Genomic DNA, 24,323 nt, shown 5'->3' with positions numbered 1-24,323 from the left:
ATGTGTGATTTTGCTATCATAAAACAACAGGTTTAAAATCATTTTGATGCTATGTTGACATATAATCAGGTTAATGCATCGCTGTCATTCCAGTCTGTTTCTGCACTATGTAACTTTGTGCTCAGGGTACGATCTACCTCAGGCACATACCACCAACTATTTCACTGATTTAGGTGAAACTGAATCAGACAATGTTTTTTCCTCTGATGTCCTCCGGCTGCTCTGCTTCTACTTTCTGTCATTTACAAGCTTATTGGAGGGCAAAGTAAACTGCTGCCAACTGTATCTGTTGTTAGTTAATGTTAGCCTGGACTGTGAGCTCAGAGCACCGGGAAGAAGAGGAGGTTTTGAATGGTTACAGGGGACAGAACTGGTGTCGTGCCAGAACTGGAGCTGGGCAAGTGGCAATGTAACTGGGCTCAGCAGCCTCTATGGGCAAAATGGCAGAGGTGAAGAGGAAGTTGATGGAGGAAGCTAAGTGACCAATCAAGAAGCTGCTGGACAAGAGTAAATCTGAGACTGATTGATTTATAGACACTGATTGGAATGATGGGTAGGTCTATCCATCATTTGAATTCTGGCAGTGTAAAGCAAGCTGTATGTAGAACTTCGTGTTTGGGAATAAATGATTATATAGCTAATAATAAATGAATGATTAAAATTTAAAAAACGTCCCCTGTCGGGTTTGCTGGTTTGGAGCGTCATTCCACGTCGGTCTTTTAGCGGTGTTCTTTTTCCCCAGCAGTACTTGAAGGCATCACGAAACCCTGATCCGTAGATCCAGGCGCCGGTAGGACTCTTGCGTTTCCACGCCTCCCACTTTCACCCCCATTGTGGTGAATCTCCGGCTCACACACACTTTGCCAGACTTCCAGGAGTTGGACTGACCGAAGACGGAGCACCGACAACACTAAAAAAAACAACAGAAAATTAAGAAAATCCTCCTTTACGCATGGATCTACTTTATCTTTATGCGGGATTTCAAGGAGCTGCAATGGTCTTCGCTGCTGGGAATTGTGGAGACTTGCACGGGAGAGAAAAGGCACACGTACTCTACGCTTCAAAGTTGTAAAAAGTAGTTTCCCTTGAAGTGTTTTTTTTTTTTCCGCCACCAGTTCAGACTCCGTGTTTCTCCAGCCTGTGGACCCACAGCCATCATGGCGAGGCGGACAGCGGACAAACCTTTGCGTTTGACGCCGAATACGCGCGCTGCTCTCCGGGATAAACACCTTAGTTTTCACAGGGGCTTGCTCGCTTTTTCGTGGAGCTTCGTTTTTTTAATCTGCTCGGTTCTTTCTTGTGGATATTGCGGAGCCGAGACGGAGTTTTCCATCCTGGAAGAAGCGCAAGTTTTGGCCGATCAGATGAAAAAGCTGTCCTCTCAGGAGCTGGGAGTCTTTACTATGCAGGTAAACGTGGAGGAGATTTGTTGTTTTTAAAAAAGTGTGAAAACTGTGAGATCTGTCTGTGCCACTTCGGTTAGGGGCGGATTTAAAGAGCCAAAGTGGCGCTAACAAGATTTTTAAACCCGGCTAAAACACCCGAATAACAATAATAATAATAATAATAATAATAATAATAATAATAATAATGTGATGAGGAAAGTTTGTTGACAGACATGTTGGGAAACAATACGCTCTCTGGGTGCCAGTGTTGCAGAGCAACAACAGGCGCTTTGAAGTTAGGACGCATTTATCTGGGACATCAACACGCTGGAGGTTTGCTGTTCCGGACGGCTTGTGTTACACCTTGTTTTATTTCTCCTCTGATCTGCTTAAATACACTCCGTTTATTGTTTATCCGTGTGTGTTTGTCTGCTGAAATAAAATTAGTACACTGTCACGTCCAGTGATCATCAGGAGCAGTCAGCCACAGAGATTTCCCTCTTTATACACACAAATCATAACAGTGATGTGTGTGTGAAGATGGATTCGTGCCATATGTAAAATTTTACCCTCAAGTGTGTTTAAGAACATTTGCTGAGCAAATAAGAATAATCCTATTTTTAAAAAATAGCTGCAGCTCACAGGCCCAAATCAGGTAAAAATCAGCTTTGGGGCACAAGAAGTGATACTGCTCATGACTGAAATCAAACAAGAAATCAGATTTTGTTCATGTGGATGGAAACACATCATCTCCATGCAGCTCTGACTGACATGACTTTTGTGTTTTATTAGAGGTGAGATGCTTCTGTGTCCTTTTTCTTCTTCATCATCTTCGAAAACATAACATCGGGCTTTCTATCTAAAAAAAAAAAACCAAAACTATAATTTTGCTGATCATATTAATTGAAACCTTTATGATCATGGATTTTAAAGCTGAGACGTTGGAGTCATCGGTTAGGTGTGACAAAATGTTAATTGATTCATCATTTGACACAAATAGGCTGATTCTAGCTTTTCAAATGTGAGTGTATGTGTTTGTCTAATAAATTGAACACTTTAGACTGTTGGCTGGATAAAACAAGAAATGTGAATACATCATCTTGAGCTTTAGAGAATCATAACAAGCATTTTTTTCACAATTTTACCTCGGCCCCTCCCCCCATAAAAGAAAATAATCAGCCGATTAATCTGAAAAAAATGAATATTCTGGTTTGTTACGGCCCTAATTAAAGTAAAACACACCATGTTCACACATCAAAAACACTTCTTTGCCATGTCCGTCCGCGCAGAGCTGCGCTGAAACACCAAATGGCAGGAGGTGCAGTGCCTGGTGCTGCAGGGTGGGAGCGAGGGTGGAGGGGGTGGTGGTGGTGGTGGTGGTGGGTGGTTTAGCACTTCAGAGGCAGAGGTGCTCACAGGCCCTGAACACAGAGGCGAGGCAGAAGTGGGCTGGGGGCGGGGTATGGGTAGGGGTTGGCCGGAGTGGGCTGACCCCACAAATGGTGTTTCATCTTCTCTGCTTCCACACTGAGCTGGCTTCATACTGGCTCTGGGAGTCGGCTTTGAGGGCTTCCTCTGATCCCTCTGGATCCGCCTTTGTCACCGCTCATCCCTCCCTGAGCTCCAGTTTGTGCTCGATTTCTGTCTCATTGCTGTTCTTTCCATCATTCTCTCTGCTGTTTGTGCAATCCGTCTTGTTTTCTGCTCTTGCCAGTGCATACAGTGAAAATATACCCCCCCCCCTCCTTTTTTTTACTTGTTCTTTCTGCCTTGTATTGCTGTCTTTCTGCCACATCATCTATCAGCTGATAGGATGAATGTGAAATATTATTTTTCGTGACTCATTCTGATTTCGTGTAGCCCTTTTCAGATTATTTCTAAAAATACGTTTTCGGCGTCCTCTCCCTGTATCGTGGGAAAACAATTTTGGGGCGATCGCGTTGTTGTACAAGCATTGAAAATCTGACTTGGCACGCTAATGTAAGTTTGATTGAGACGGTGCACTTCATGGATTTGTCAGAGCGGTTTTCCATTGAGACGGTGCACTTCATGGATTTGTCAGAGCGGTTTTCCGTGAATTTAAGAGAAGTGCATCCAGCCAAAACAGTCCACATCTGCCCTGTGAAAACAACTGCGGGAATCTGTCGGCCATGCTGTCTGCGTGGACACCTGCTCTGATGCTCAGATGTGGCCTGACTCTCAGTCTGCAGGTGTGTCTGTCGAACTAGATTTCACTATCTTTCTCTCTTTGGCACTTTTCCTATTTTTACTTGTGTGCAGTAAAGGAGGCAGTGATTTTTCCACATTTTTTTTCCTCCCGAAAATGAGTTTTCATCCAAGCAGCATCATTGACTTTAATGCAGGTTGTGATTCCTGGAGTCATAGCTGACATTTATTATCTCTTCCAGGCAGAGATCATCACTATGTAAAATTCTCACCGTACTATTGCGGAAAAGATCTGAAGGTTTTATTATCAATCGAGCGTCCCGGCATCTCCATTTAAAACGTAACTCTACCCCCTCTCCACTCCACCCCTCATTCTCTGGCAGATGTGTAATTTGAGGCTTGTCTTGTCAGTGCTTCTGAGTCACTGGGTCAACCTTGTTCAATCTGTCATTGAGTTACTCAATCATCAGGGGACACGAGGGCGTACAGTTGACACTTTGTTTAAGTTGATAGGTCAACCTTTCAGATTTATGTTGTAAAAGGAATTCCCTGGGAAGTTCTTTTTTTTTTATGTATAATCGACCACACTCATTTTTATGAAATCAGATGGTTGCTGATCATTGGCTACAAACTGTAAAGTTTGCTGTCAGGCAGCAGCTAACTGTTACTCTCTTTGCTGATTAATTTACCTGTTATGTGCTCGATTATTTGGTCATTGGTTTAGTCTGTGAACTGTCAAGATGACATCTTCAAATGTTTTATTAACCAACAGCCTAAAACCCAAATAAAAACTGAAATTAATTAACTGAAATACATTTTACTATCATATATGACTATTTATTAGGAAAATGACTGAAAGAATCAGTCAAGTATCAAAATAGTTGCCAGTAAATCTTCTTAATCTCAGTTGCTTTATTGACTAATATTCTAAGCTCTATTTTTCTGATCGGTTTATAACAATCTGATTTATAACTGTCAGCTTTTGCACAGTGACAGCAATAGAGACGTATTTCAGTTTCTCTATTTTTCTATATGCAGTATCTTGTCTCTGTATTAATTTACCCAACTGATAGTCACAACAGAAACATTCAAATTCCATCATTTATATGTTACTGTTCCCTGATGCTTATTGTGTTATTAATTCAAAATCATTTTTGTGTAGCTCTTGTCGAGTTTTTGTTGATGCATACCATTTGTCTCACCTCTGCATGTTCTCAGTGTAAAAATCATATTCAAAGAGCAGTCGTCCACATGAAGAAAATATTTCATATCTTTCTGAATGATTTATGACATGGATTTCTGCCATCTGACTCTGTGGTTTTTGTAAAAGCAGTCTCTGATATATAGAACTTATGAGCACTTCATGTCATTTTCTCTGGCTTGAAGTTGAAGGTTTTACATGGCAATTTAGACTTAGCCTTGGATGTAAATATGAAATTTAATCTCCTTTCCCTTTTCCATGTTATTAAAACACAGGCCTGGTGCTACTTTTGTCATGTGGGCGCCTGCTAGAGCCAGGACCGCGATACATGTTTCCAGCCACAGTTACAGCAACACACACTCGATTGCTGTTGGAAACTTAAAGTTGTGACGAACCTGCATGCGTAGGTCATCACTGACAGTGAACCCAAAAAGAGATCACTCATCGCTGTGTGAAAGGTCCAGTTCACTGAGAGGGTGTTTAAATTTCACTGTGTTGGTTTTAAGGGCCTTAATCCACAGAGAAGTGTGGTTTGTTATTGAGGCTTGCTCGTCCAGTATCCCCGGCCCCCTAATTGAATATTGATAGTAATTTGAGGGCAGCAGAGGTTTGTGCAGGAAAAGAGAAAATTAGGGTAGCTCAGTGACTGTCATTAAGCTGTGATTTTTTGGGTTTGGGTTTGGTCCAAAGGCAACACCAGTTGAGAGGCTATCACAGAGTCCCAAATTCCTGCTTTGTTGTTTTTCTTTGCACTTTCCACATTTTGATTTTCACATGTAAAAAAGGCTTCTCTCTCCTCCGTCTCTTTGTTTCCACGCTCCTTTATTTTAATCTTATTTCTCTACTTTCTCTTTTGCTGTGTTTCTTCTCTTTACCTCACTTTATACTGAATCAGTTGCAGAGACAGGCAGGGAGGAGGAGGAGGAGGAGGGTTAGAGGATATACAGCAGGACATCAGAATTCCTGCTAGGTTATCTGCAGTACAGCTTCAAAGCCTTCTTGCTTCTTACTGCATTGCCTGTATTGCTGTGTGCTGAAACAGTCAAGGTTACTATGAGCCTCACAGACACTCTGCTACATGTGGGACTTTTACTATATCTTATCCATTCCGTCTTTTGACTTTGAGTCTGTATTTTTCTCTGTTTTGCTGTCCAACATTTTGTATACCCAAGCATATTCTTTTCAGTTAATAATATGAAGCTGAATTTATGTATGAACCACTATAGATCCAGTCCAGGTTTGTAGATGTTGATGGCATGTTAATGGAATATTTTCTTCACAAATAAACACTTGGATACCTTGTATCTACCTCCAAACTGAACACAGATCTAGTGAAATCCTCAGACTTGTTGGAACAAATGCAGATTTAAGTGCTGCTGTCCGACCTTGTTGGTTCTGGATTTAAGTAAAACAACCTTATTTCCAATATGTTGTATGTTGAAGTGTAACTGCTGCTGTCTCCTGTGTCTTGTGTTCTGATCTGTATTAAAGTTTTTGCCCAGGAGTGCAACTTCTGCATTCATGAAAATACAATAGAAAGGTATTTGTACATTAAAAGGTATGTCCATTGACCCAATGTAGGTCTTCCAAAAACCACCATCAAAATTGTGGGGCAACTGATGACTGATGATAGAATTTTGCTTCATAAATCAAATTAATTTGAGTTTTAGTTTAGTGTAAAACATCTAAATGTAAACCATGTTATTAAAACAGCTGCAAAAAGGTTGCTTTAATCCAGTTGCAACATAGATGTTCCCGTACCATAGTTACCATGGATGGAAGATGGACACCGTCTTTTTGCATTCTCCCTTTTCGTGCTGTGTTTAACCACCATCTTCACACGCAAATGTTAGCGTGATGTACAGGACTAAACTGGTGCCTGATTATAACAGCTTCACTAAAGACTGGGTATGCAGCTGTCATTCCATAGGATCCCGCAAAACCATCGTGTCAAGGTTGCGTTCAATGGTGCCAATAAACTGGGGCATGTTTTAAGGATTTCTTTTCTCTCATTTGCTCTCATATTGTGTAATGTAAAACCTCCAGAAAAAAACATTACGGGTCTGTGAATGGCCTTTTCTTCTTTGCCAAGATCCAGGATACATGAAGGAGCGGCTGTAGCTTTCTCTTGGTGACCGCACAAGAGTTAACTGGCTCTGTAAGATGCAATCAAACTCTCTGCACTTTAGTGTTTTTCGCCTGTGATCCCATGAGGAATGTTTGTATGGAAAGTTTGGTGTTTCTCAATGTGATGCTTCTGAATACTCTTTAGCGCAGTCATTGCCAATTAAACACATTGGTTTGTCATTTGGAGATGATGGTATGGTTAAAATATTTGTCAGTCCAGGCAGGGTTAAATTGATAGATTTCATTGTGAGTTTTAAGTCCAGGGTTGATGTGGACATATCAGTAGAGTGCTATACGAGGCTTTCTATAGATTTAGTAAGATGTGTTGGCATGGTGGACTGTTTAATCTGCTTTAGCCCAATGGCAAACCCTGTTTCCACCTCCACCTCTCATGTTGTGTCGCCACATTAAATGTCTGTCAGGTTTTGAAAGTTGTAGAGATTTCTTCAGTCTCTGTCTCTGACCTCCTTTTCTCTTGTATGGGATGTTCAGGTTGTCTGAGCAACAGGTGCTTTGCATTAGTCAGACTTGCAGTGCAGTGCAATGGCACAATTCCTCATTTTTAGTCCAACCATAAATCGTGATGTGCCTCAGCGGTTTATGAGCATTCGAGGCTGTGCTGACTATCTGCACCTCTGTTCTTTTTCCATTTTAACTGTCGCTTTTTTCCAAAACTTTTTTTTTTTTTTTACATCTTCTTGCTTTCACACACAGTTATTGGATTCTTGGTCCCAAGTTGCTGCTGATACATGAATATTTTATAACTCCAAGTTATGCTGTTCTGTTTGTGTATGTATTTTATTTTTCCATTTTATCCAAGCTGAATTGGAAATGAACATGGTAACTCATGTGATAAGCTGTTGGGTATACATGACCTTATTTCAATGAAAATAGTTTCATTAAAATTAGGAATTGTATTTCTTGAGTCTATATCTTATGGAAAAACAGGGCTCTGTGCCAACCGCTGCAAAGTCCCACAGCGACATCTGCAATGTTTTAAAACTTGGAATAACTTTGACATCAGTCTTTAAAATTCTTGGCCCGTCCAAAACCCGGGGAAACAACCTAGTTCTTTCGACTATTACCTTTATCATCTCGTCACAATGCAGGAGAGAGCCTACCAAAGGGCCACATTTTTATTAAATGTGGAGCCTGTTGTATGTATTGGCCTCAGTCCAAGCACCGAGAGGCTCGGGCGCCCCTCATATCCAACTGCTCTATACCGCAATGTCTCTAACCTCCAAACTGAACACATATCAGGCATGGTGAAGTCCCCAGACTTGGACGAAACTGTAATTTAAGTGCTGCTGTTCTGAACCTTGCTGGTTCTAGATTTAAGTAAAACAACCTTATTTCCGATATCTTTAAATCTTAAATATTTGAATTCATACAAGGGGTCATGGGGTAGTTCAACAGGCTTTGGTATGTTGTAACTGAGTAACTGAGAACCTGTGTTTTGTGTTCTGATCTGTATTACAATGATTGCCGACTAGTGCAACTTCTACATTCTGTAGAAGCTTCTTCGAGATCTAGAAAGTTATGCCTATTGACCCCATATAGGTCTTTGGAAAACCAGCGTCAAAACTTGGAGCAGTGTTGGGTTGAACTGGGTTGTACATTCTTCTATTGTAATCCCATAGAGCTTGATCTTGACTTGAGATTTAACAGAAGTGCATGTAACTTTTCTTGTAAACTGTCAAGAATATGACTGACAATGAAATAAAATGTTGTCTTAGTTGGGTGATCAAATAATTTGATTTATATAGTTTTAGCAAGCCGTATCATGTAAGTGAAGTTATTAAAATGCCTACAAAAAGGTTACCTTAAGTTCAAAGGTAACATAGATGTCACATTTGTGTAACATCTTATGACATAGCTGACATATGTTATGACGTCGGTAGTTTTGAGTCATGACAGTAAACGGTGATGTGAATAGTTCAATTATACACACACCTGCAGCATTTTATGGGACTGTTGTGGCTCCAAATGGCTAGTTTTGGCTCTTGCAATAAATTTAGTGGTGGGATCATCAAGGCTTTTCTGCTGTCTCTGCATATTAAGTAGTTGAAGTGTTACTGGACGTCCATAGCTGTGTGGGATAGCTGTATTCTTTTAAATATACATAATGTAGGCAGTGCACGTGTTTTATTATTCATGCTCCTTGTTACCTTGTAAATGAAGTCCATCATCAAAAATTCTGATGTTTCAATTCTGCATTTTGCTGGAAGAAAACATCTATTAAATCTGTGAAGCTCGGAAAAATTGCAAATTTATTCTTTAGCAACATCAGCCTGCTCTATTTATCTTATTTTAATGGTTTTAAGCCTAAGTGACAACAGCAAAAGTTAGATCTAGGACATCCAAACTTTGTTAATAATCATGAGAAATATGACTATTTTCAGTAATATGCTCTTTTCCTCTTTGCCTATTGTCAACTGTCTGGTTCACTTTGTTAAAATTCCCTCTTCAGACTTTCTTTTTGACCTAGCCATATCCAGTTTTAACAGTAGCCATATTACCTGCACAGAGACTGGAGAAGAAGATGGATGATGTATCATTTGAAGTATTCATCTTTATTTTAATCTACCTGCAGCCCACGTCCATATCTAACTTTGCTTTTGAAGCCTGCTGGAAGAAAGATATGGAGAGAAAAACATTTTCAGAGATGGTTTTTCTTTTTCTTTTCTCCAGAGCTTTTGGACAACGCAACTCCCATTCATTTCAATCAAATCCCTTTAATTTTTTTTTATTTTTTTTTTGCCTGTGTAAGTACAGCCTAGTGCACTGTCTCTTGGCTCCTGCTGGACTGCGGTCAGGACGGAGCATAAAACTGATGTTCTTCCCCTCCTGCACCAGCTGTTGTGGTTTAAATCTGTCTGTACTGTCGTGGCCAGATCATTTATCCGACCGCTTTTTGATCTGTTTCCCACATCTCCCAGTTGAAGAAGGCCTCCCTCTCTCTCTCTCTCTGTTTGGCCTTGACTGAAATTGGTTTTGCAGTGATTTGCAGCCTCCTCAGCCTTTGCATTTTTTTTTTTTTTTTTTGGTCTGCTTTTGCTTGCTCCAAATCTCTCATCACTTGTATCCCGTTTTGACCTGCCCCATAATGCTAAGCGCCTGTTAAGAATCTAGACTGAACATTTCTGTGGCTGCTATCTAAGTGCAATGTAGTTAAACATGGTTAGATTAGGTAAATAACATTTTTTCCAGCTGCAAACATCCTGTTGTTATCTCTTTTACCTGAGATAAAGATCAGGATGCCACTTGAAGCATTCATACACCTGTCTATGTGTTGTGTCATAATGATGTATAGAGCTGAAACCATTAGGTTTTGGTTGATTCCCAAGATTTCTTTAGCTGATGTCACATTTATTTTCAATTCAATTATTTTCATTATTTTATAAATAAGTTTTATGTTGATTACGAAAGCAGTTGATGATTTAATTTTCTTTGTGCTGATCATCAGTGTGTTGAGTCCTGTGCATCACCAGGTTTTTAGTGAAAGTAGCCAACTCTTTCCTCTGCTTATTAAACAGGAGAACTAATTAACTGACCGTGTTTAATCAGCTCATTCTCACTTTTTTAATGATTCTCTCTCTCACACACACTCTTTATCTCCCATTCACTATCACCCCCTCTGCCTTGTCTTTCTTCACATAGCCTTACACACACACACACACACACACACACACACACACACACACACACACACACACACAGCGATAACAAATGCACTCAATGAGAGAGAGAAAAGGATCTTTATTGGTGATCCAGGCTTTGTGTTTTTTTCCCCCCCTCCAGATTCCTGCCAGTGTTACTTAGTTAGCTCCAACAGGACTGACCTGGCAGTGTGAGCCATGGGACCCCAGGCCACCCCTTAGCAAGTCAGTCCCTTCACTCGCCACAATGGGAGAGACTCAAAATGAACTCTCCCTGAAAGAGAGAAAGGGGGGGAAAGGGATGGGGAGGGGGCTTGTGGCAAAGGCAAGGGGGCAGTGAGCAAAATACCCGATTGGGAGGGCAAGGAGAGTATAGAGGGACCAGTTCCCTCCCCCAGACACCATGCATTTGTAAGGTCCCCATCCCCCCTCACAATGCACACACACACTCCTGCAGAAGAGGCTTTGCATTCTCGATGAGGAGAGAGTTGGAGCTCCTACTGTGTAGAAGCGGATCAGACTGTTTTTATGCCTCTTTTCTCTTTTTCTCTCTCTTTCTGTTACACTCTCTCTCTCTCTCTCTCGCTCTCGCTCGCTCGCTCGCTCGGAGCTCTGTGTTGCATACATAAACTCGCCGTAAACCCAAACTTCACAGTTGCGGAGAAGAGCTGTTTCTGAAGTTGTATCACATTTCCATTCTTGTTGTTTTATGCCTGTTTGCAGTATTTCTGTGTGTGGATAGGTTCATTTTGGGGAGGCATAGATCTGACTGTGCTATCCATATGTAATCGTGGGCTTTGGGGTTCTTCCTCGAGACAGAGGGCTTTTTAAGCTGTTACAGTGCCAAGATAGGTGCAGAGGGTAGGAAATGAAAGAAAGTTGGTAGAGCTCGTGCAGCAGTGGCAGCCAAGAATTGGATATAGTGGAGTCACACACCCGAACGCGCACAGAGCACAGACACTGTCACAGCAGTTTGCATCTTTCTCTCTGATGGTGAGGAATTATATGACGCCTTTCCAACTCCAGGGTCACAGGGTTGTGGAGGTCAGCACAGTTAGTCTAACTTCTCTCCTCACAGCCATTCATAAACATCATGATACCAGGTAAACTTGCAGTCGGTAATGATTTACACAACCTATTCGAGATAGAAAGCACAGAAATACAAATATGTTTATTAAGATCATTTGTGGGCTCCTTACTCCTTACTAATGGGTACTTTACTAACTGTGGCTGCACACAAACTTTTTAAGAAGGGTTAAAAAAATAGTTGAAGAGCTGCAAGGAAGAGTTTCACATTAGCTCTCCTGCTGAGAGTTAGAAAAGAAGATACCACTTTCATGCCTGTTCCCTCAGGGCCGGCTCAGACCGAATTGGGCGCTGTGGTGAAAATGCAGGTTTTCCCCATTCATTTTAACGGGATAGCCGGTTTAGGCTGCGGGGACTGCAGGGTATGCAGCACCGATCCAGCGATCAGAGCGGTCAAATTACTTCACAGTCAGCCTGAGATTTCACTGAAACTGTGTGCCATCCAGGTGGAGTTCCTAAACGAAGATACTTGGTGACACTTGGAAGCCTCATTTGGTTTTGTGTCTCTGTCAAAACAACAATCAAGGTCAAGTGACATACGCAGTGAATGAGAGCGAGAGAGAGCACTAGTAGTGAGGAAGCCAGGAGGTGATTAGCTTAGCTCAGCATAGAGACTGGGAGCAGAGGTTTAATTTCTTTTGGTTTGTCTTTGTGCCTTGAGGTCTTCTCAGCAGTGTGACAAGATGTCTGCACTACAGTTCTTCCTTTGTCCATCTTCTCCATCATCTTCTCATCTTCTGTGCTCCCCATTCCTTTTCTCTGTGTAATTGTGCCCGTGGGTGGTGGTGGTGTGACGCCGTCCTGTGCCTTTTTGTCTTCTGCCGGTTCGCCGCCTTTGAAGAAAAGTCAGGAAGTGACCTGAGCTAATGAGTTGAACTCTGGACTTGCTTCTGTCTTTATAAGACAAGGCTGGTCAGAAGATGAAAAGAGGCGAGGTGTTTTTATTCTTACGGAGAAAATGGAAAAGGGGAGGGAGGGGGGCGATGGACTACAGCTTGTTAATTAGGAGGCAAGGAGGAGTGTCAGAGCTTTTTGAGTGTGAGATGAAAAATGGGCAGACTGCTTCAGACACTCTCAATGTTCCAAACACATGTAAACACCTACAGTCACGCTCTTACACTATCTCTGTCCGGACCTATACGCACACATACCTCACATAAACACCGACTCATATGAAGCTCCATGTACAGAGCGGCTGCAGCTGTGTTTAGCTATCAGTGTCTCGTGCTCAGTTATGTGTTTGCCAAACGAGTGGCTTATTTGATCTGGACTGACTCACAAGTAATGGAAGACGGGCATTAGGGAAAGCCAAACAGGCTTTGGTGTTTTAACACTGAAATAGACATTTTCTCCTGCTGGCATGCCAACATGACACCAGATCACAAAAGAATACAGCTCATTTTTCCTGGCTGTGATGAGGAAAGTGTCCTCTTACAGAAAATCTGCTTTCAATCTTAGTTTAGTCAGAACTCCAATATGATTTTGACGTAATTATTTAAATGCACAGAGACAACAGACTTGGCACTATCGCACTAAAGACTGGAGAAAACCAAAGAAGAGAGCTCACTTAGGTTAGACATGATAACTCCATAAGTTTTTAATGTCTTCAGCTCAGTGCCCAAATGATAACCATAATGTCTCATGCTGGGTCCTAGACTCATAAAAACATATTGCTCTTGTTGCATAGGGACCATCTTGAATTCATCTTGCAGCACATTTCACATCTTGGCCTCTCATTTAAGAGACTTTGCAGTTTTCTCCTGACTTTTTCTTTCTGTCTGTGTCAGTGTTTGTGCAGGTTTTCTTTGTGGTGGCCCTGCTTTGATTTCACTCATACAAAAACAATTGGTTGTTTGGTGAAATAGGCTGATAGGATCATCTGGGCTCTGTGTTGGTTCACACACTGTGTAGACCAGCAATTAATCCTTTATTTTTTTCTGTTGAACCAGATTATTGGTGCAGTCTGAAAAGGTGGCTGCCGCTTGCATCCCACATCTATATAATATCAGATTTTCAGGGGGGAAATCTGTAGCATCACAAGGAAATGATGAGATGTTTCTGGCAGCAGCATCAATTTCACCCTCCTGTCTCCTGCCAAAAAAGAAACGCCATTGTCCATCTGTGTTTGTGTATGTGTGTGTATGCCCATCCAGACTGAAATCAGTACTGGCGGTCTTGCTGAGAGGTCTAATGTTCAGCCAATTGTATAGCAAGCTGGTGTGCCTCACTACTCAGGCATACATTTGTGTTTTTTTTCCTTCTTCGCTCAAACAAGCTCAGTTAACTCTTTCGACAAGAAACAAAATTTTTGGTTTTATCCAGTCTCGTCCCTTTCCTCCTCTCTTTCCAAACTTCTATACCCCAGACTTTCCTTTTCATGCTCTCCAGAAGGCCTGCTCATTGCCAGGATTGGCTGGCTGGTGCCATGCCAACTTTTCTCAGCCTGTCTAGCCCTGGTGTTGGCACCATCAGCCAGCTGGGGTTTGTGCTGGTATCTCTTGGCATTTTATGGAAGTTGCGTATTCAAACGAGAATAAATGTACGCTGAAGAAATCCAAAAAATGTGCATGTTGTGTTACCTTGGTGTTGTTGTACTACTATATGTGTTACCATTATGTTTTTTTTTTAAATATATAATTGAATCTTCACAACATCAGAGGCAGTCTTGAACACTTTTCCACACTCCGTAGCACCAAACTAACACTACCCGCAGAAATCTTAAAGCTTTTATTTCAGTATGGCATCACAAGGTAAAGTTTGTGTGAATTTAGTGTGGTGTTTTAAAGAAGGAAATTCCTGGATCAGGTTTCTATAGGAAAGAATCTTGAAGCAGGATATGTGAAGAACTTAAATTAACGCATTAACCACTTAAACTGTTAAAACAATGGTAAAATAGGACTTCCAGCATCACCCTGGTGTTATAACATTTCAGCATAAAGGCACCACTGTATGTGGTGTTATTTGAAGCTGTGTTGCTTTTTGAACAATCCGTCAAGTGAAGCACGCAGCAGCCTTAAACCTGCTCTGTTTTCAAGCGAAGTGCAGTTGATGGTGTGAACGAGCCAGATCTCTTACCTTTTCCGGAAATGTTAATCCGTCGGTGTTACTTGGTCTATGTGTGAAAGGGCTCTTACACTGATACTGAGCTCTGTGGGAACAGGGACCTGTGTGTGTACAGGTAGGGGTGAGTTGATTTTCATTCTTTTGCCTGCGTGTGTGATGGTCGAGTGATATGACAACATACTGGATGTCACGGGACAATAAGATTTGGTCAATTGTTGTTGATTTTGCTGTAATATTTATGAGATCTCCCTCTCCCTGTGCAGGCAATGTTCCTCATCAAAGATCAGGACTGGTTTGAGATTTACAGTTTTTCGTCATTGTGATGAAAAGCATTAATTTATTTAATTTGCTGGATTAATCAAACTTGCAAAACACATGAAAGTCCCCATTTGGATCCAGTGTTTAGAGAAGAAAACGCACATTAAAACGTGATGAACACAATGATTTTTATTTTCAAATGATCATACGGTAATGAAAACATAGTTATGAATATTATGTTCCATATCTGCCATCTTCTGTAAAGAAATCTTACATATTGGACTTTTAAAAATCATATAAATCTAAGTGCTATGTAAACATTTTTAAAAAGATCTTATTAAATCATTAAAAAAAATGTACCAAAATGTAAATACCAGACCTTTTTATTTTCTGCAATAAAATTCACAAAATCATCAACGATGAAAGCCAGATGGTATAATACTGGAGAAATCTGAGTAAATATTATTACAACAGTACAGGCTTTTTTTTTCCAGTGGCAGAGTTTGACATTTTGAAGTATCACAATAGAAACTCAGAATTTTGCCAATTTCACAGCAAAGTCTTTGCGTTCACTTGAGGTGGAATTGATGTGTTTAATGAGCAACACACTCAAATAATTTCAGTACTTTTAATAATTTTAAGAATGATCAAATAAGTTCTCACATTGAGACATGAAACAAAGAAACAGAATAGTAATATCTCGAACTCGAAAATTTACACGGTATTCAGATGGAAACTTATACACATCAAAACGATTTACTTTATTAAACTGTTCCAATTTTTGACTGTTTGTACACCGTATTTCAGGTTTTTGCTAAAGTTATTTCATGAAAAATAATTATTTTGAATCATTTTAAATAATGTAAAATTTTTGGTGGAGAAAGAAAATTTTAATATATAAACAACATGACACAGTGTCATTTCATCCAACTTCATGATATGAATATTTGAATATTATTAAGTATTTAATGAGGTCCCAAACGAGTTATTTTGATTGACTGTTAGCAGGAATGCCAAATAGAGGATTGTTCTTTGAGAGGAGCTGTCATATGTCTCCTGCATACCTAAAAACAGAAACACTGCTCTCCCTCTCCTCATGCTCAAAAACAGCAAAGCCACTCATCATTTACATACCAGAAACTTGTGAATGTCCTTGGGGACACCCCCCACCTCCCTCCCTCCCTCTCTGTCTCTCTTTTGAAAGCACTCACACTTGAGCTTCTGCACACAGCAATGATCGACTCATGAATCTGAATAGGAGAGGTTTCCGATGTTTAGACAGCATAGGAAAGAAACCTGATGCATATTCAGTTGACACCCCCCCATAGGCCTGCCTGCTGTCTAAGAGCTCGGCATGACACATTTGTGAAACACAGACACTGTGTGTATGTGTACGCCTGTCGTTTTCTTGACTGTTAATGAATGTAAACAATATATTTTTTCTATATATTTTGCATACATAAGACTTGTGCGTATGAATTAATGCCCGGGATTGGGGCCTGTGTACAAACACCTCAATTAAATGAATATTTTCAGTCAAAGCAGCCTAGTTAGGGTGCTCATATAGTTCTGTGCTCTATTATGTGGAACACCCTACAAAAAACATCTGTTTCATTCTTTTTCAGTATGATGTGTGCAAGCTGCATAATGCACTCACAAAAATAATCTAATTAAAGCTTCTTTAAATGATCATACAAAGAGTATGCTTGGAAAGTCTTATTTTTGGGGTGTGGTGGGAAAATGGAGTACTCCACAGCCTTGACAAAAAAAAAAGGAATCTTTCAGTGGCTTTAGTTGGTCTTCGCTCAGCCAGGGTGCAGTATTTTTTCCTAGTAGGGTGTTTTTCCCTTGTGAGTGTAGTCCTTGCTGGCAGTGACTTACATGGCCCCACCTGCCCACTGGAGATTTATTTTACCATATATTGCTTCTGTTACGTTGAGCTAAAGAGAAGCTGAAATATCCCTATATGCATATATATTGAAACAGTCATTGTAGCAGGCTTACATTGCACTGTGGCAGCCCACAAGAGGTGCACTAAGGAAAGTAATATAACTGTAATGATGGGCTTCCCCTACCAAACCCTAACCAATAAGCACGGAACGCACCACAATGACGGTGCACAAAGACTAGCACTCAAAAACTCAAAATAACATATTGTAGGGATTTAAGAGCTCGCTGTCCCAGTTCACACCAATTCTAGGAACACCCTGTAGGCCTACAGCAGTTGCTTAAATTCAGCACAGATGTTAGCTAGTGAGCTCGTTAGCTGCTTGCTAACGTAACCTAGGCTAGCTTTAAAATGTAGCTGGATAAAAATGTATCAAACACTGAAATGGTGACCAGGCAAAGCTGTTAACAAGGCTAGGCTAGGATTCTTTGTTAGGTATAGGCTATTTCGCTAGTTTTTTTAAATAGCTGTGACCTTTATTTACCTCAGAAGAGTGAACAAAAATAAGAAATTACTTGTTTTTTAAAATTAAAGTCGTTCCTCGCTATATCGCGGTTCACTTTTCGCGGACTCGCTGTTTCGCGGATTTTTTTCAGTGTCATTTTGCATGCTTTTTTTACAGCGTACTGTACAGTATGAACGCGCATTGTGTTCTGCGTCCGGAATTGGCTAAGGGAGAACCGCACATGTGTTCTGCGTCCTGTTTAAGGGAGTACTGTACAAAATGCGTGTAAAAAAGGTGTATACAAGTGTGTGGTTAGGGGTTTTACGGCCTTAAAACATGTATAATAATTGTAAAACCTACTTCGCGGATTACGTGTATTGCGGGTTATTTTTAGAAGTATCCCCCGCGATAAAAGAGGGACCACTGTATGTAAAGAAGAAATGGAATATAATATAATATGCATGCTATAATTAGCTGAACATAAGAATTGTGTTTTTGCCAGACACCGTGGGTCCTCTTCCACGGAGTCTGCCATGTTAAACCACCTTGTTTCCACAGTAACCCAGAAAGTGCAAACCAAACAGTAGCTCTAGGTGCATTTTTTTTTTGTGCGTTTCACGGCCACGGTAGTTTCACCTTCATGTTTGGAACAGCAGGGTGAGTAGAGGGGTGTTGCAGTACGCAACTACACCGTAAGATGCCACTAAATGCTACAAACTGGTCCTTTTTAAAAATTGCTCAACATCAGGTGGAAACACTTGGGTTGTGTATTTGCTCTCTAAATGAAAGTTTGCACTATGAGTAAATACATTCTAATTGTTTGAAATTTCAGGTTGTGTGTGACTCCCAGTTGCTGGCAGCGAGGCAAAAAAAAAAATGTGGTCACATTCGACAAAAGTTTGTCTGGTAGTCTTTTCATCCACTCTCTTGTGTTTGAGTCATAGCAAAAGCTCTATGTGTGAGTTTGTGGGAATACTGAGTGTGCTTCACCTGAGCCAAAACCAACAGGTGCACATTTCTGATCTCTCTCTGTTTGCATTTCTTTTTTCCTCCTCCGCCTTTCTTCCTCCCTGCCTTTGATCTCTCCAGAGACCCCCATATGTCATCTCTCTCTATTTTTCTCAATTATATCTCCAAACATATCTTTTTCAGAAGTTTTTACTTTGGGCCAGTTATGAAAAGGTTCAGTCATCAACAGCTATTGCTTGCTCCGTAAATTTTTCTGTCTCTGCAGGATCTTTTGTCCATCATTAATTTCCCACTCTCATTGATATCCTCTTTTCCTTCATTGTTTATTTACTTTCCCGCTCTCTTTGCACACTTGCACCTCTTTCTTCTTTATATCTGTCTCTTCTGCTGACTTGTGAGACAGCTTTTTGAAACAAATCGTGTTTGGGAGTTACACAGCTGCATCTGCACGATAGCACAGAGAAAAAGGAGATTTGTGTACGTGCGTGTATTTTATGTGTGTACTTTGGCACCGTGGTTTCCTGCCGCAAGTGAGGGTCACAACTCATAAACTGTCCTCCTTTTTAATTCACTTGTGTGTGTGTGTGTGTGTGTGTGTGTGTGTGTGTGTGCGCGCACGTGCAGCTGCAGAGGATTGGCTGTGAAGACAGGTCGGACGTGAAATTGGAATGAAAGTTTTTCAGTGTGTCATGCTGTAGAAGCTGTTATTTGCTGTTGGATGCATGATGTATTTGTCTATAGTTGTCATTTTTACGTGAGTCAATATGACCGTTTGCATAAATGCGCTTTTAATTTAACACAGCATTGGCTGATGTTTTTCCTTCCTCACCACAGCTCCTAGGTTGCCTCCCACAACACACTGAGTAGCCAACACAAATCCTGCATTCAGTTAATCATGTCATGTCATAAAGATTGACGCTGTGCTTTACTGTGCTACTTTACGCTATGGCATGCATTACTCTACACAGTAATGGCGTTTTATATTAGTCACAAGTGTATTCTGAGAATTTATTTTGCCACGTCGTCATTTATGTGTTATGGTAGTTGCTCTGATCATACGTCTGGGGAATGTGCATTGTGTATTTATTCAGACAGACACTGAATCTGTGGGTAACTTCACTCTGAACTATTTTCTTTTGCAAAAGTCACCCAGAGGAAAATGTTTCATGGCGAGGTATCTGGATGACCCTGATTTCGTGGAACATTGTTTCTGGAGAGATTTTTCAGTGCTCTGGCCACCTCAAACCAAATTCATTTCACTTTTAATTCATGTCAGTGGCAACAGAAGTCTCTTACGTCTCAACAGAATTTGTACAAAGTCCTAATGCTCTAAAGGCTTGATTTATCCGTTATGTTTTCAAGGTTAGGAAAATGCTTGGATTCAAATATACTGCTTGAAAGATGCTAGTTTGTCGAACATAATCTGGTGGCCTGACAACAGGTGACTTTTTTTGTTATGAGGCATATGAGGCAAGAGGAGGACAATACAGTATCTTGTTTCATATTTGTCCTATCATGTCATATCAGCATAGACTTTAGCATGACCTTCTGCGCTGCTTGGACAGACTTGCAGGTATTTTCTGAGTCCGTTATCATACTGTGAAAAACTCGTTGAAACTCTTGGGTTGAACCTCCCACAAGATGTGATGATAAATGCTTTCACAGTGTGGAAATTTTTGTTTTAGGTATCTTAAAAGTGCTTTGCAAATAAACTGAAAGCTAACTAAAGCAGTCTAGCTGATGGAATGAATCAATGCTGTAAGATAACTAAAAAGAAAACGTCTTTTAGATGTGCTGATTTCAACTTTATGGTCATATTGGCAGCTGCAGTTATAGTGCTGTTTGATTATACTGTGTCCATCTCATTCATATCAATAAGGGGAGACTAAATATTCCAGACACCTCTCAGTATAATGTAAGACAGCTCAGCGGCACCACAAACTACTGTACATCCTGTGCTATGTTAACAAAGTTGAATCAACACATCTCTGCATTAGTTTTAGTGTACCGCATGTGTGGAAAGTTGTACTCTTTTCACACACAAATGTTTAACACGACAGTCTACATGTATCCACTCACATTTGACCCATTTCTTCCTGACTGCTGTTACTGGTTAAATCCAGGTTATTGGTATTAACAGGTGGGTCAACAGGACCAGGCTGTACTAGTTTGGCTTGGCAAGGGCAGCAACCAGTATCGTATGTAGCTTTAGGCCTCTCTGCAGAGCGACCCATGGCTCTATTAATCAGTGCGTGTAACTGCCCTAAGAATACATGGGGTAGAACAAAGCGCCCCGTCTATACAGAGACCTTCTAACAGTGGCCAGACATGATGTCACATCATGCTCAGAAACCCGAGAAGGAGACCACCCCAGGAACTGTTTTTTTTCCCTCACTGTCCTTTCTCTCTTTATCTCTTCCCCATCTCGCTGAGCTGTTCCTCTTTCCATCTCCTTTTTTTCCTGACTGTTTCTACACTCACCTGCCTGACTCAGATATATATATATATATATATATATATATATATATATATATATATTACATATTACTTTCCATAGTCTCGGGATCATTATTTGGTCTGACCCTCCAACCGTCCATTTTTAAGGATCTTTAAGGAACACTGTCTTATTTTCTTCTCATTTTGATGACAAGTTTGTACTGATTTATCTATAGTGTGGCTCATGTGTACATACGTAAACTGCAAGTAAAAGCCTTACAGATGAGTCCACAGCAAAGGAATGTGAAGATAATCCAGGGTACTTTGTGCAGACAGAGCAGGCGCCCCATCTGAACATCCTTTCACTTGGCTGAGAGCGGGGCTCTTTTGGCAGGAAGCATATATCAAAGTTTAGAATTTATTGGCCCTGGTTGACAGGGCCTATGCTCTGTGTGTCTCTTTTTCTCTTTCTCTGCCTTTTCTTTGACCTTTATTTACAGTTTATCAGTCTCAGTTCTTTCACACACTCTTTCTGATCTTTTTGACATCTCTAAGAGGTCAGTGTGAAGTTCTGGCCTTGGCAGGCAGTACCACCAGGGTGTGACTGGGACTTGTAGTGCCAGAGGCTGCTGGCAGGTTGGCATTGGCCCCTGAGATGGCTGAAGCCCAGTCCAGAGGTTAAATGTTTGTGAGACTTGCTTAGTTTCCAGTGCTGTGCCTCCTGTTTGCTTCACTCATGTCATTCGTCATCTCACTTGGAGCTGTTGGTTCTGAAAGAGGTATTCCTGAGTTTATTTTTATTTTACAATGGACACAAAAATACAGAGTGGACACGATCCAAGCATTTTTCCCCAAGTGTTGGTCCCTGTTAAGAACCCTGAGTAATAAGAACCTGCAAACATCCAACTATTGCATTTTAAAATCATCCCATAGCAAAGTGTCAGTATCAGCTGTAAACATGCCTGTCCCCCCACTATAGGACTAAAGTAATGGTTAAAGGAATGTATAGTACACATTAGCCAACCATGATTTGCAGCGGAGCTTCTTTTTTAGTTTGAACTCCCTCACCCCGAACCTCACAGCAATTAACTAAAGGTCTTGATGTGAATCTGGTCATATGAAATAAACACAGTATTTCATTCAGATCTCAACTAATTGCCTCGGTCTCCAGTTATTTACAAAATTTCCACATCATTGAATAACCCAAAGTGCACACGGTGCATGATGGTAAGACTACAATCATCCTTTGGCTTTCAGTCTCAGTCACGTCGTGTTAACATAAATGGCATCATTTAAGGACTTCTTGATACAGAGAAACACTCAAAGCCCGTATAAAACGCAGCGTTTTCTCATTATCTCGCATTCCTGTGTCGAACTTATTTGACAGCAGTGTGTGAGGTTTTGTTTTCGTCCTCTTTCACTCCGAGATTTTATCATCTTAATGGAGGTGCTCAGGTATGCAGCTTTGATCTGCCTTTGGAAAGTTTTCACATTGGCTCCACTTTAACAGCAAGTTGCTACTCCCACAATGCACTGCTGGCTTGGCGCTAGTGATGTTAATATACTTTATCCTTTGGTCCTTCAGAGCCATATACGATCCATTCCAATATATTTAACGTATTTTCTGGTCCCCATGAATTTTGCATAGTGCTAAAAAAAGTCTAATAAAAAAAATAAGATTAGAACCAGAAGTTTTTTAAGTTTTAGTACTTCTAATTAGTCAAGTATGATTAGAGCATGGTTACATTGGCCTGTGGCCTTGTAACCATGGCTCGACTGCTTTGACATCAAAGAACCTTGTGTGGGGCCCTCTCCCTCTCACCACGTGCTCGCATAGGCACATGCACCCCATAGGTTATGCTAAAATAAACTATACTAGCCAAGATATCAGTGTTAACGTGTCCTTCACCCTCCTTTCTGTCAGTTTGATGGGGAGTACCCACAACATTACTTGTTTCTTAACACTCAAAGAGAGAGAGAGAGAAAGGCGGAAACCTAATTTACACACTAAACTGCCAGATTATGTGTCTCATTTGAGCCACAATGGCTTACTTTTGGACTCGAGCTTGGCCACAATTCAGTTGGTTCATTACCATGCTTTGTGTTGCAGGAGAGCTAAATGGGGTAATACTACACATGCTAAAATTACCCTTAATTTCACAGAGACAAGAAGTTAAAATGCTTACAGTCATGATTGCTGTTGGGTTACCCCAGGCTTTCTTCAATTTTAAACAACAATGTATATCTTGAGTTGGCTGTTGAAGAGCTTTTTGATGGAGAATGGGAATAATGAAAACAAAAGTACAAAACAATAGTCTTGTTTTAATGGTGCAAAGCTGTGTGGTTGCATCAAATGTATATAGGATCTTTGCCAATGGTCATAATATCAGTAATGATGGATCATTTGTAACTGTAATGCACTTGGTTCAACTCCAGCCCCAACTTCTCTCAGGTTTTACTACCTCTTCATTACAAACCATCAAATAAAGACTGAAATATGGGTAGATATTCATATTTACATCTTTATTCAGCCATAGCTTTAAATAATCAAGAAGCCTGGCTTTGGTGTGAGAAGTTCTCAAACCACGGTTTGGCTATCTATCTCCTCTCTTTACTTCTTATGTCTGACCCCGCCCCACTCTTCCACAGTTCTGTTGTCCCCCCCTCTCCACCCTTCTTCTCTCCTCCACCCTCCATTCCCTCCCATTTTTCTCTCACATGTGGAAAGCATTATATCCTGTCTGGTGGAGAGGGAGAGCAAACATCCCAGGCCGACACTGAGAGCCTCTCGGGTAGGTGTAGGGGGGTGGTGTGGAAGCTGTTAGGATCTGTATGGCGGTGACTCTCGCTCTCTCTCCTGGCCCTGATGCTGTTTGGACAAAAGAGGGTCTTGTTATTTCAGAACCACAGCACCCGATAGCTGACAGGCTTCACCCTCCCACTGCATTGGTCTGGACGGGACCCCAGTTGAATGAGGGAGAGGGAGATAAAGAAAGTCCAGTTTCTTGGGATCTTTGCACTCCCGTACATTTCGCATGAATAATATCTGTAGCATCTGTAGATGTGAGTTTGAAACACTGTAGGTTTCTCTTTGTTTCTCTTTAGGGAGTTGATTACAGATGGTAACATGTGTTACATATGCTATGACTCTTTTCCTGATCGTTTTTGTTGAACCTTTTTTTGCGAGTGCAGTCACTTTGGGATTTTCAGGCTTGTTAGTTTAATAAACGTTACAAATTATTATTTTTTTTTTTTAAACTTAAGGAGTAGTTGAAATATGTGGAAACCAGCCAAAAATGCAACCCCCAACTATGCAGAATCGGGCTGCATCAAGTCTTTCTTTTCTTACAACTTTTCTGGCAGCATAATCTAAGTATATTGCTGAAGATACTGATCAATACATTTTTGCTCTTAGTTATGTTGAATAAATTCAGTTAAGTGGTAAATATACAAGTTGCATCTCTCCTTAAATGGCATGTTGCATCAGGAAGCCGTATTTGGGGGGATGATTGCGTATGAGAAATAGAATTAGGCACTCTGGTGGAAAATGTTCGAAAACAGGTTTAATATTGTATGTTGC

At 40.8% G+C, this 24,323-nt stretch overlaps 1 protein-coding gene across 1 annotated transcript in view; it reads left to right on the top strand.

The window, feature by feature from the left end:
• Positions 1–799: 799 nt before the first annotated feature.
• cachd1 (cache domain containing 1) overlaps positions 800–24,323 on the top strand; it is an 84,670-nt gene continuing 61,146 nt past the window's right edge. The window contains exon 1 of the mRNA XM_010748876.3: positions 800–1,409. Within this exon, the coding sequence (XP_010747178.2) occupies positions 1,158–1,409 (252 nt within the window). The 5' untranslated portion in view covers positions 800–1,157. The remainder of the gene's footprint in view (positions 1,410–24,323) is intronic.

This window comes from Larimichthys crocea, chromosome XVII, assembly GCF_000972845.2.
Source record: "Larimichthys crocea isolate SSNF chromosome XVII, L_crocea_2.0, whole genome shotgun sequence".
In the NCBI taxonomy this organism is placed as follows: domain Eukaryota; kingdom Metazoa; phylum Chordata; class Actinopteri; family Sciaenidae; genus Larimichthys; species Larimichthys crocea.
Note: the sequence above shows the minus strand (reverse complement) of the source record. Positions and strands in the feature narration are given on the sequence as shown.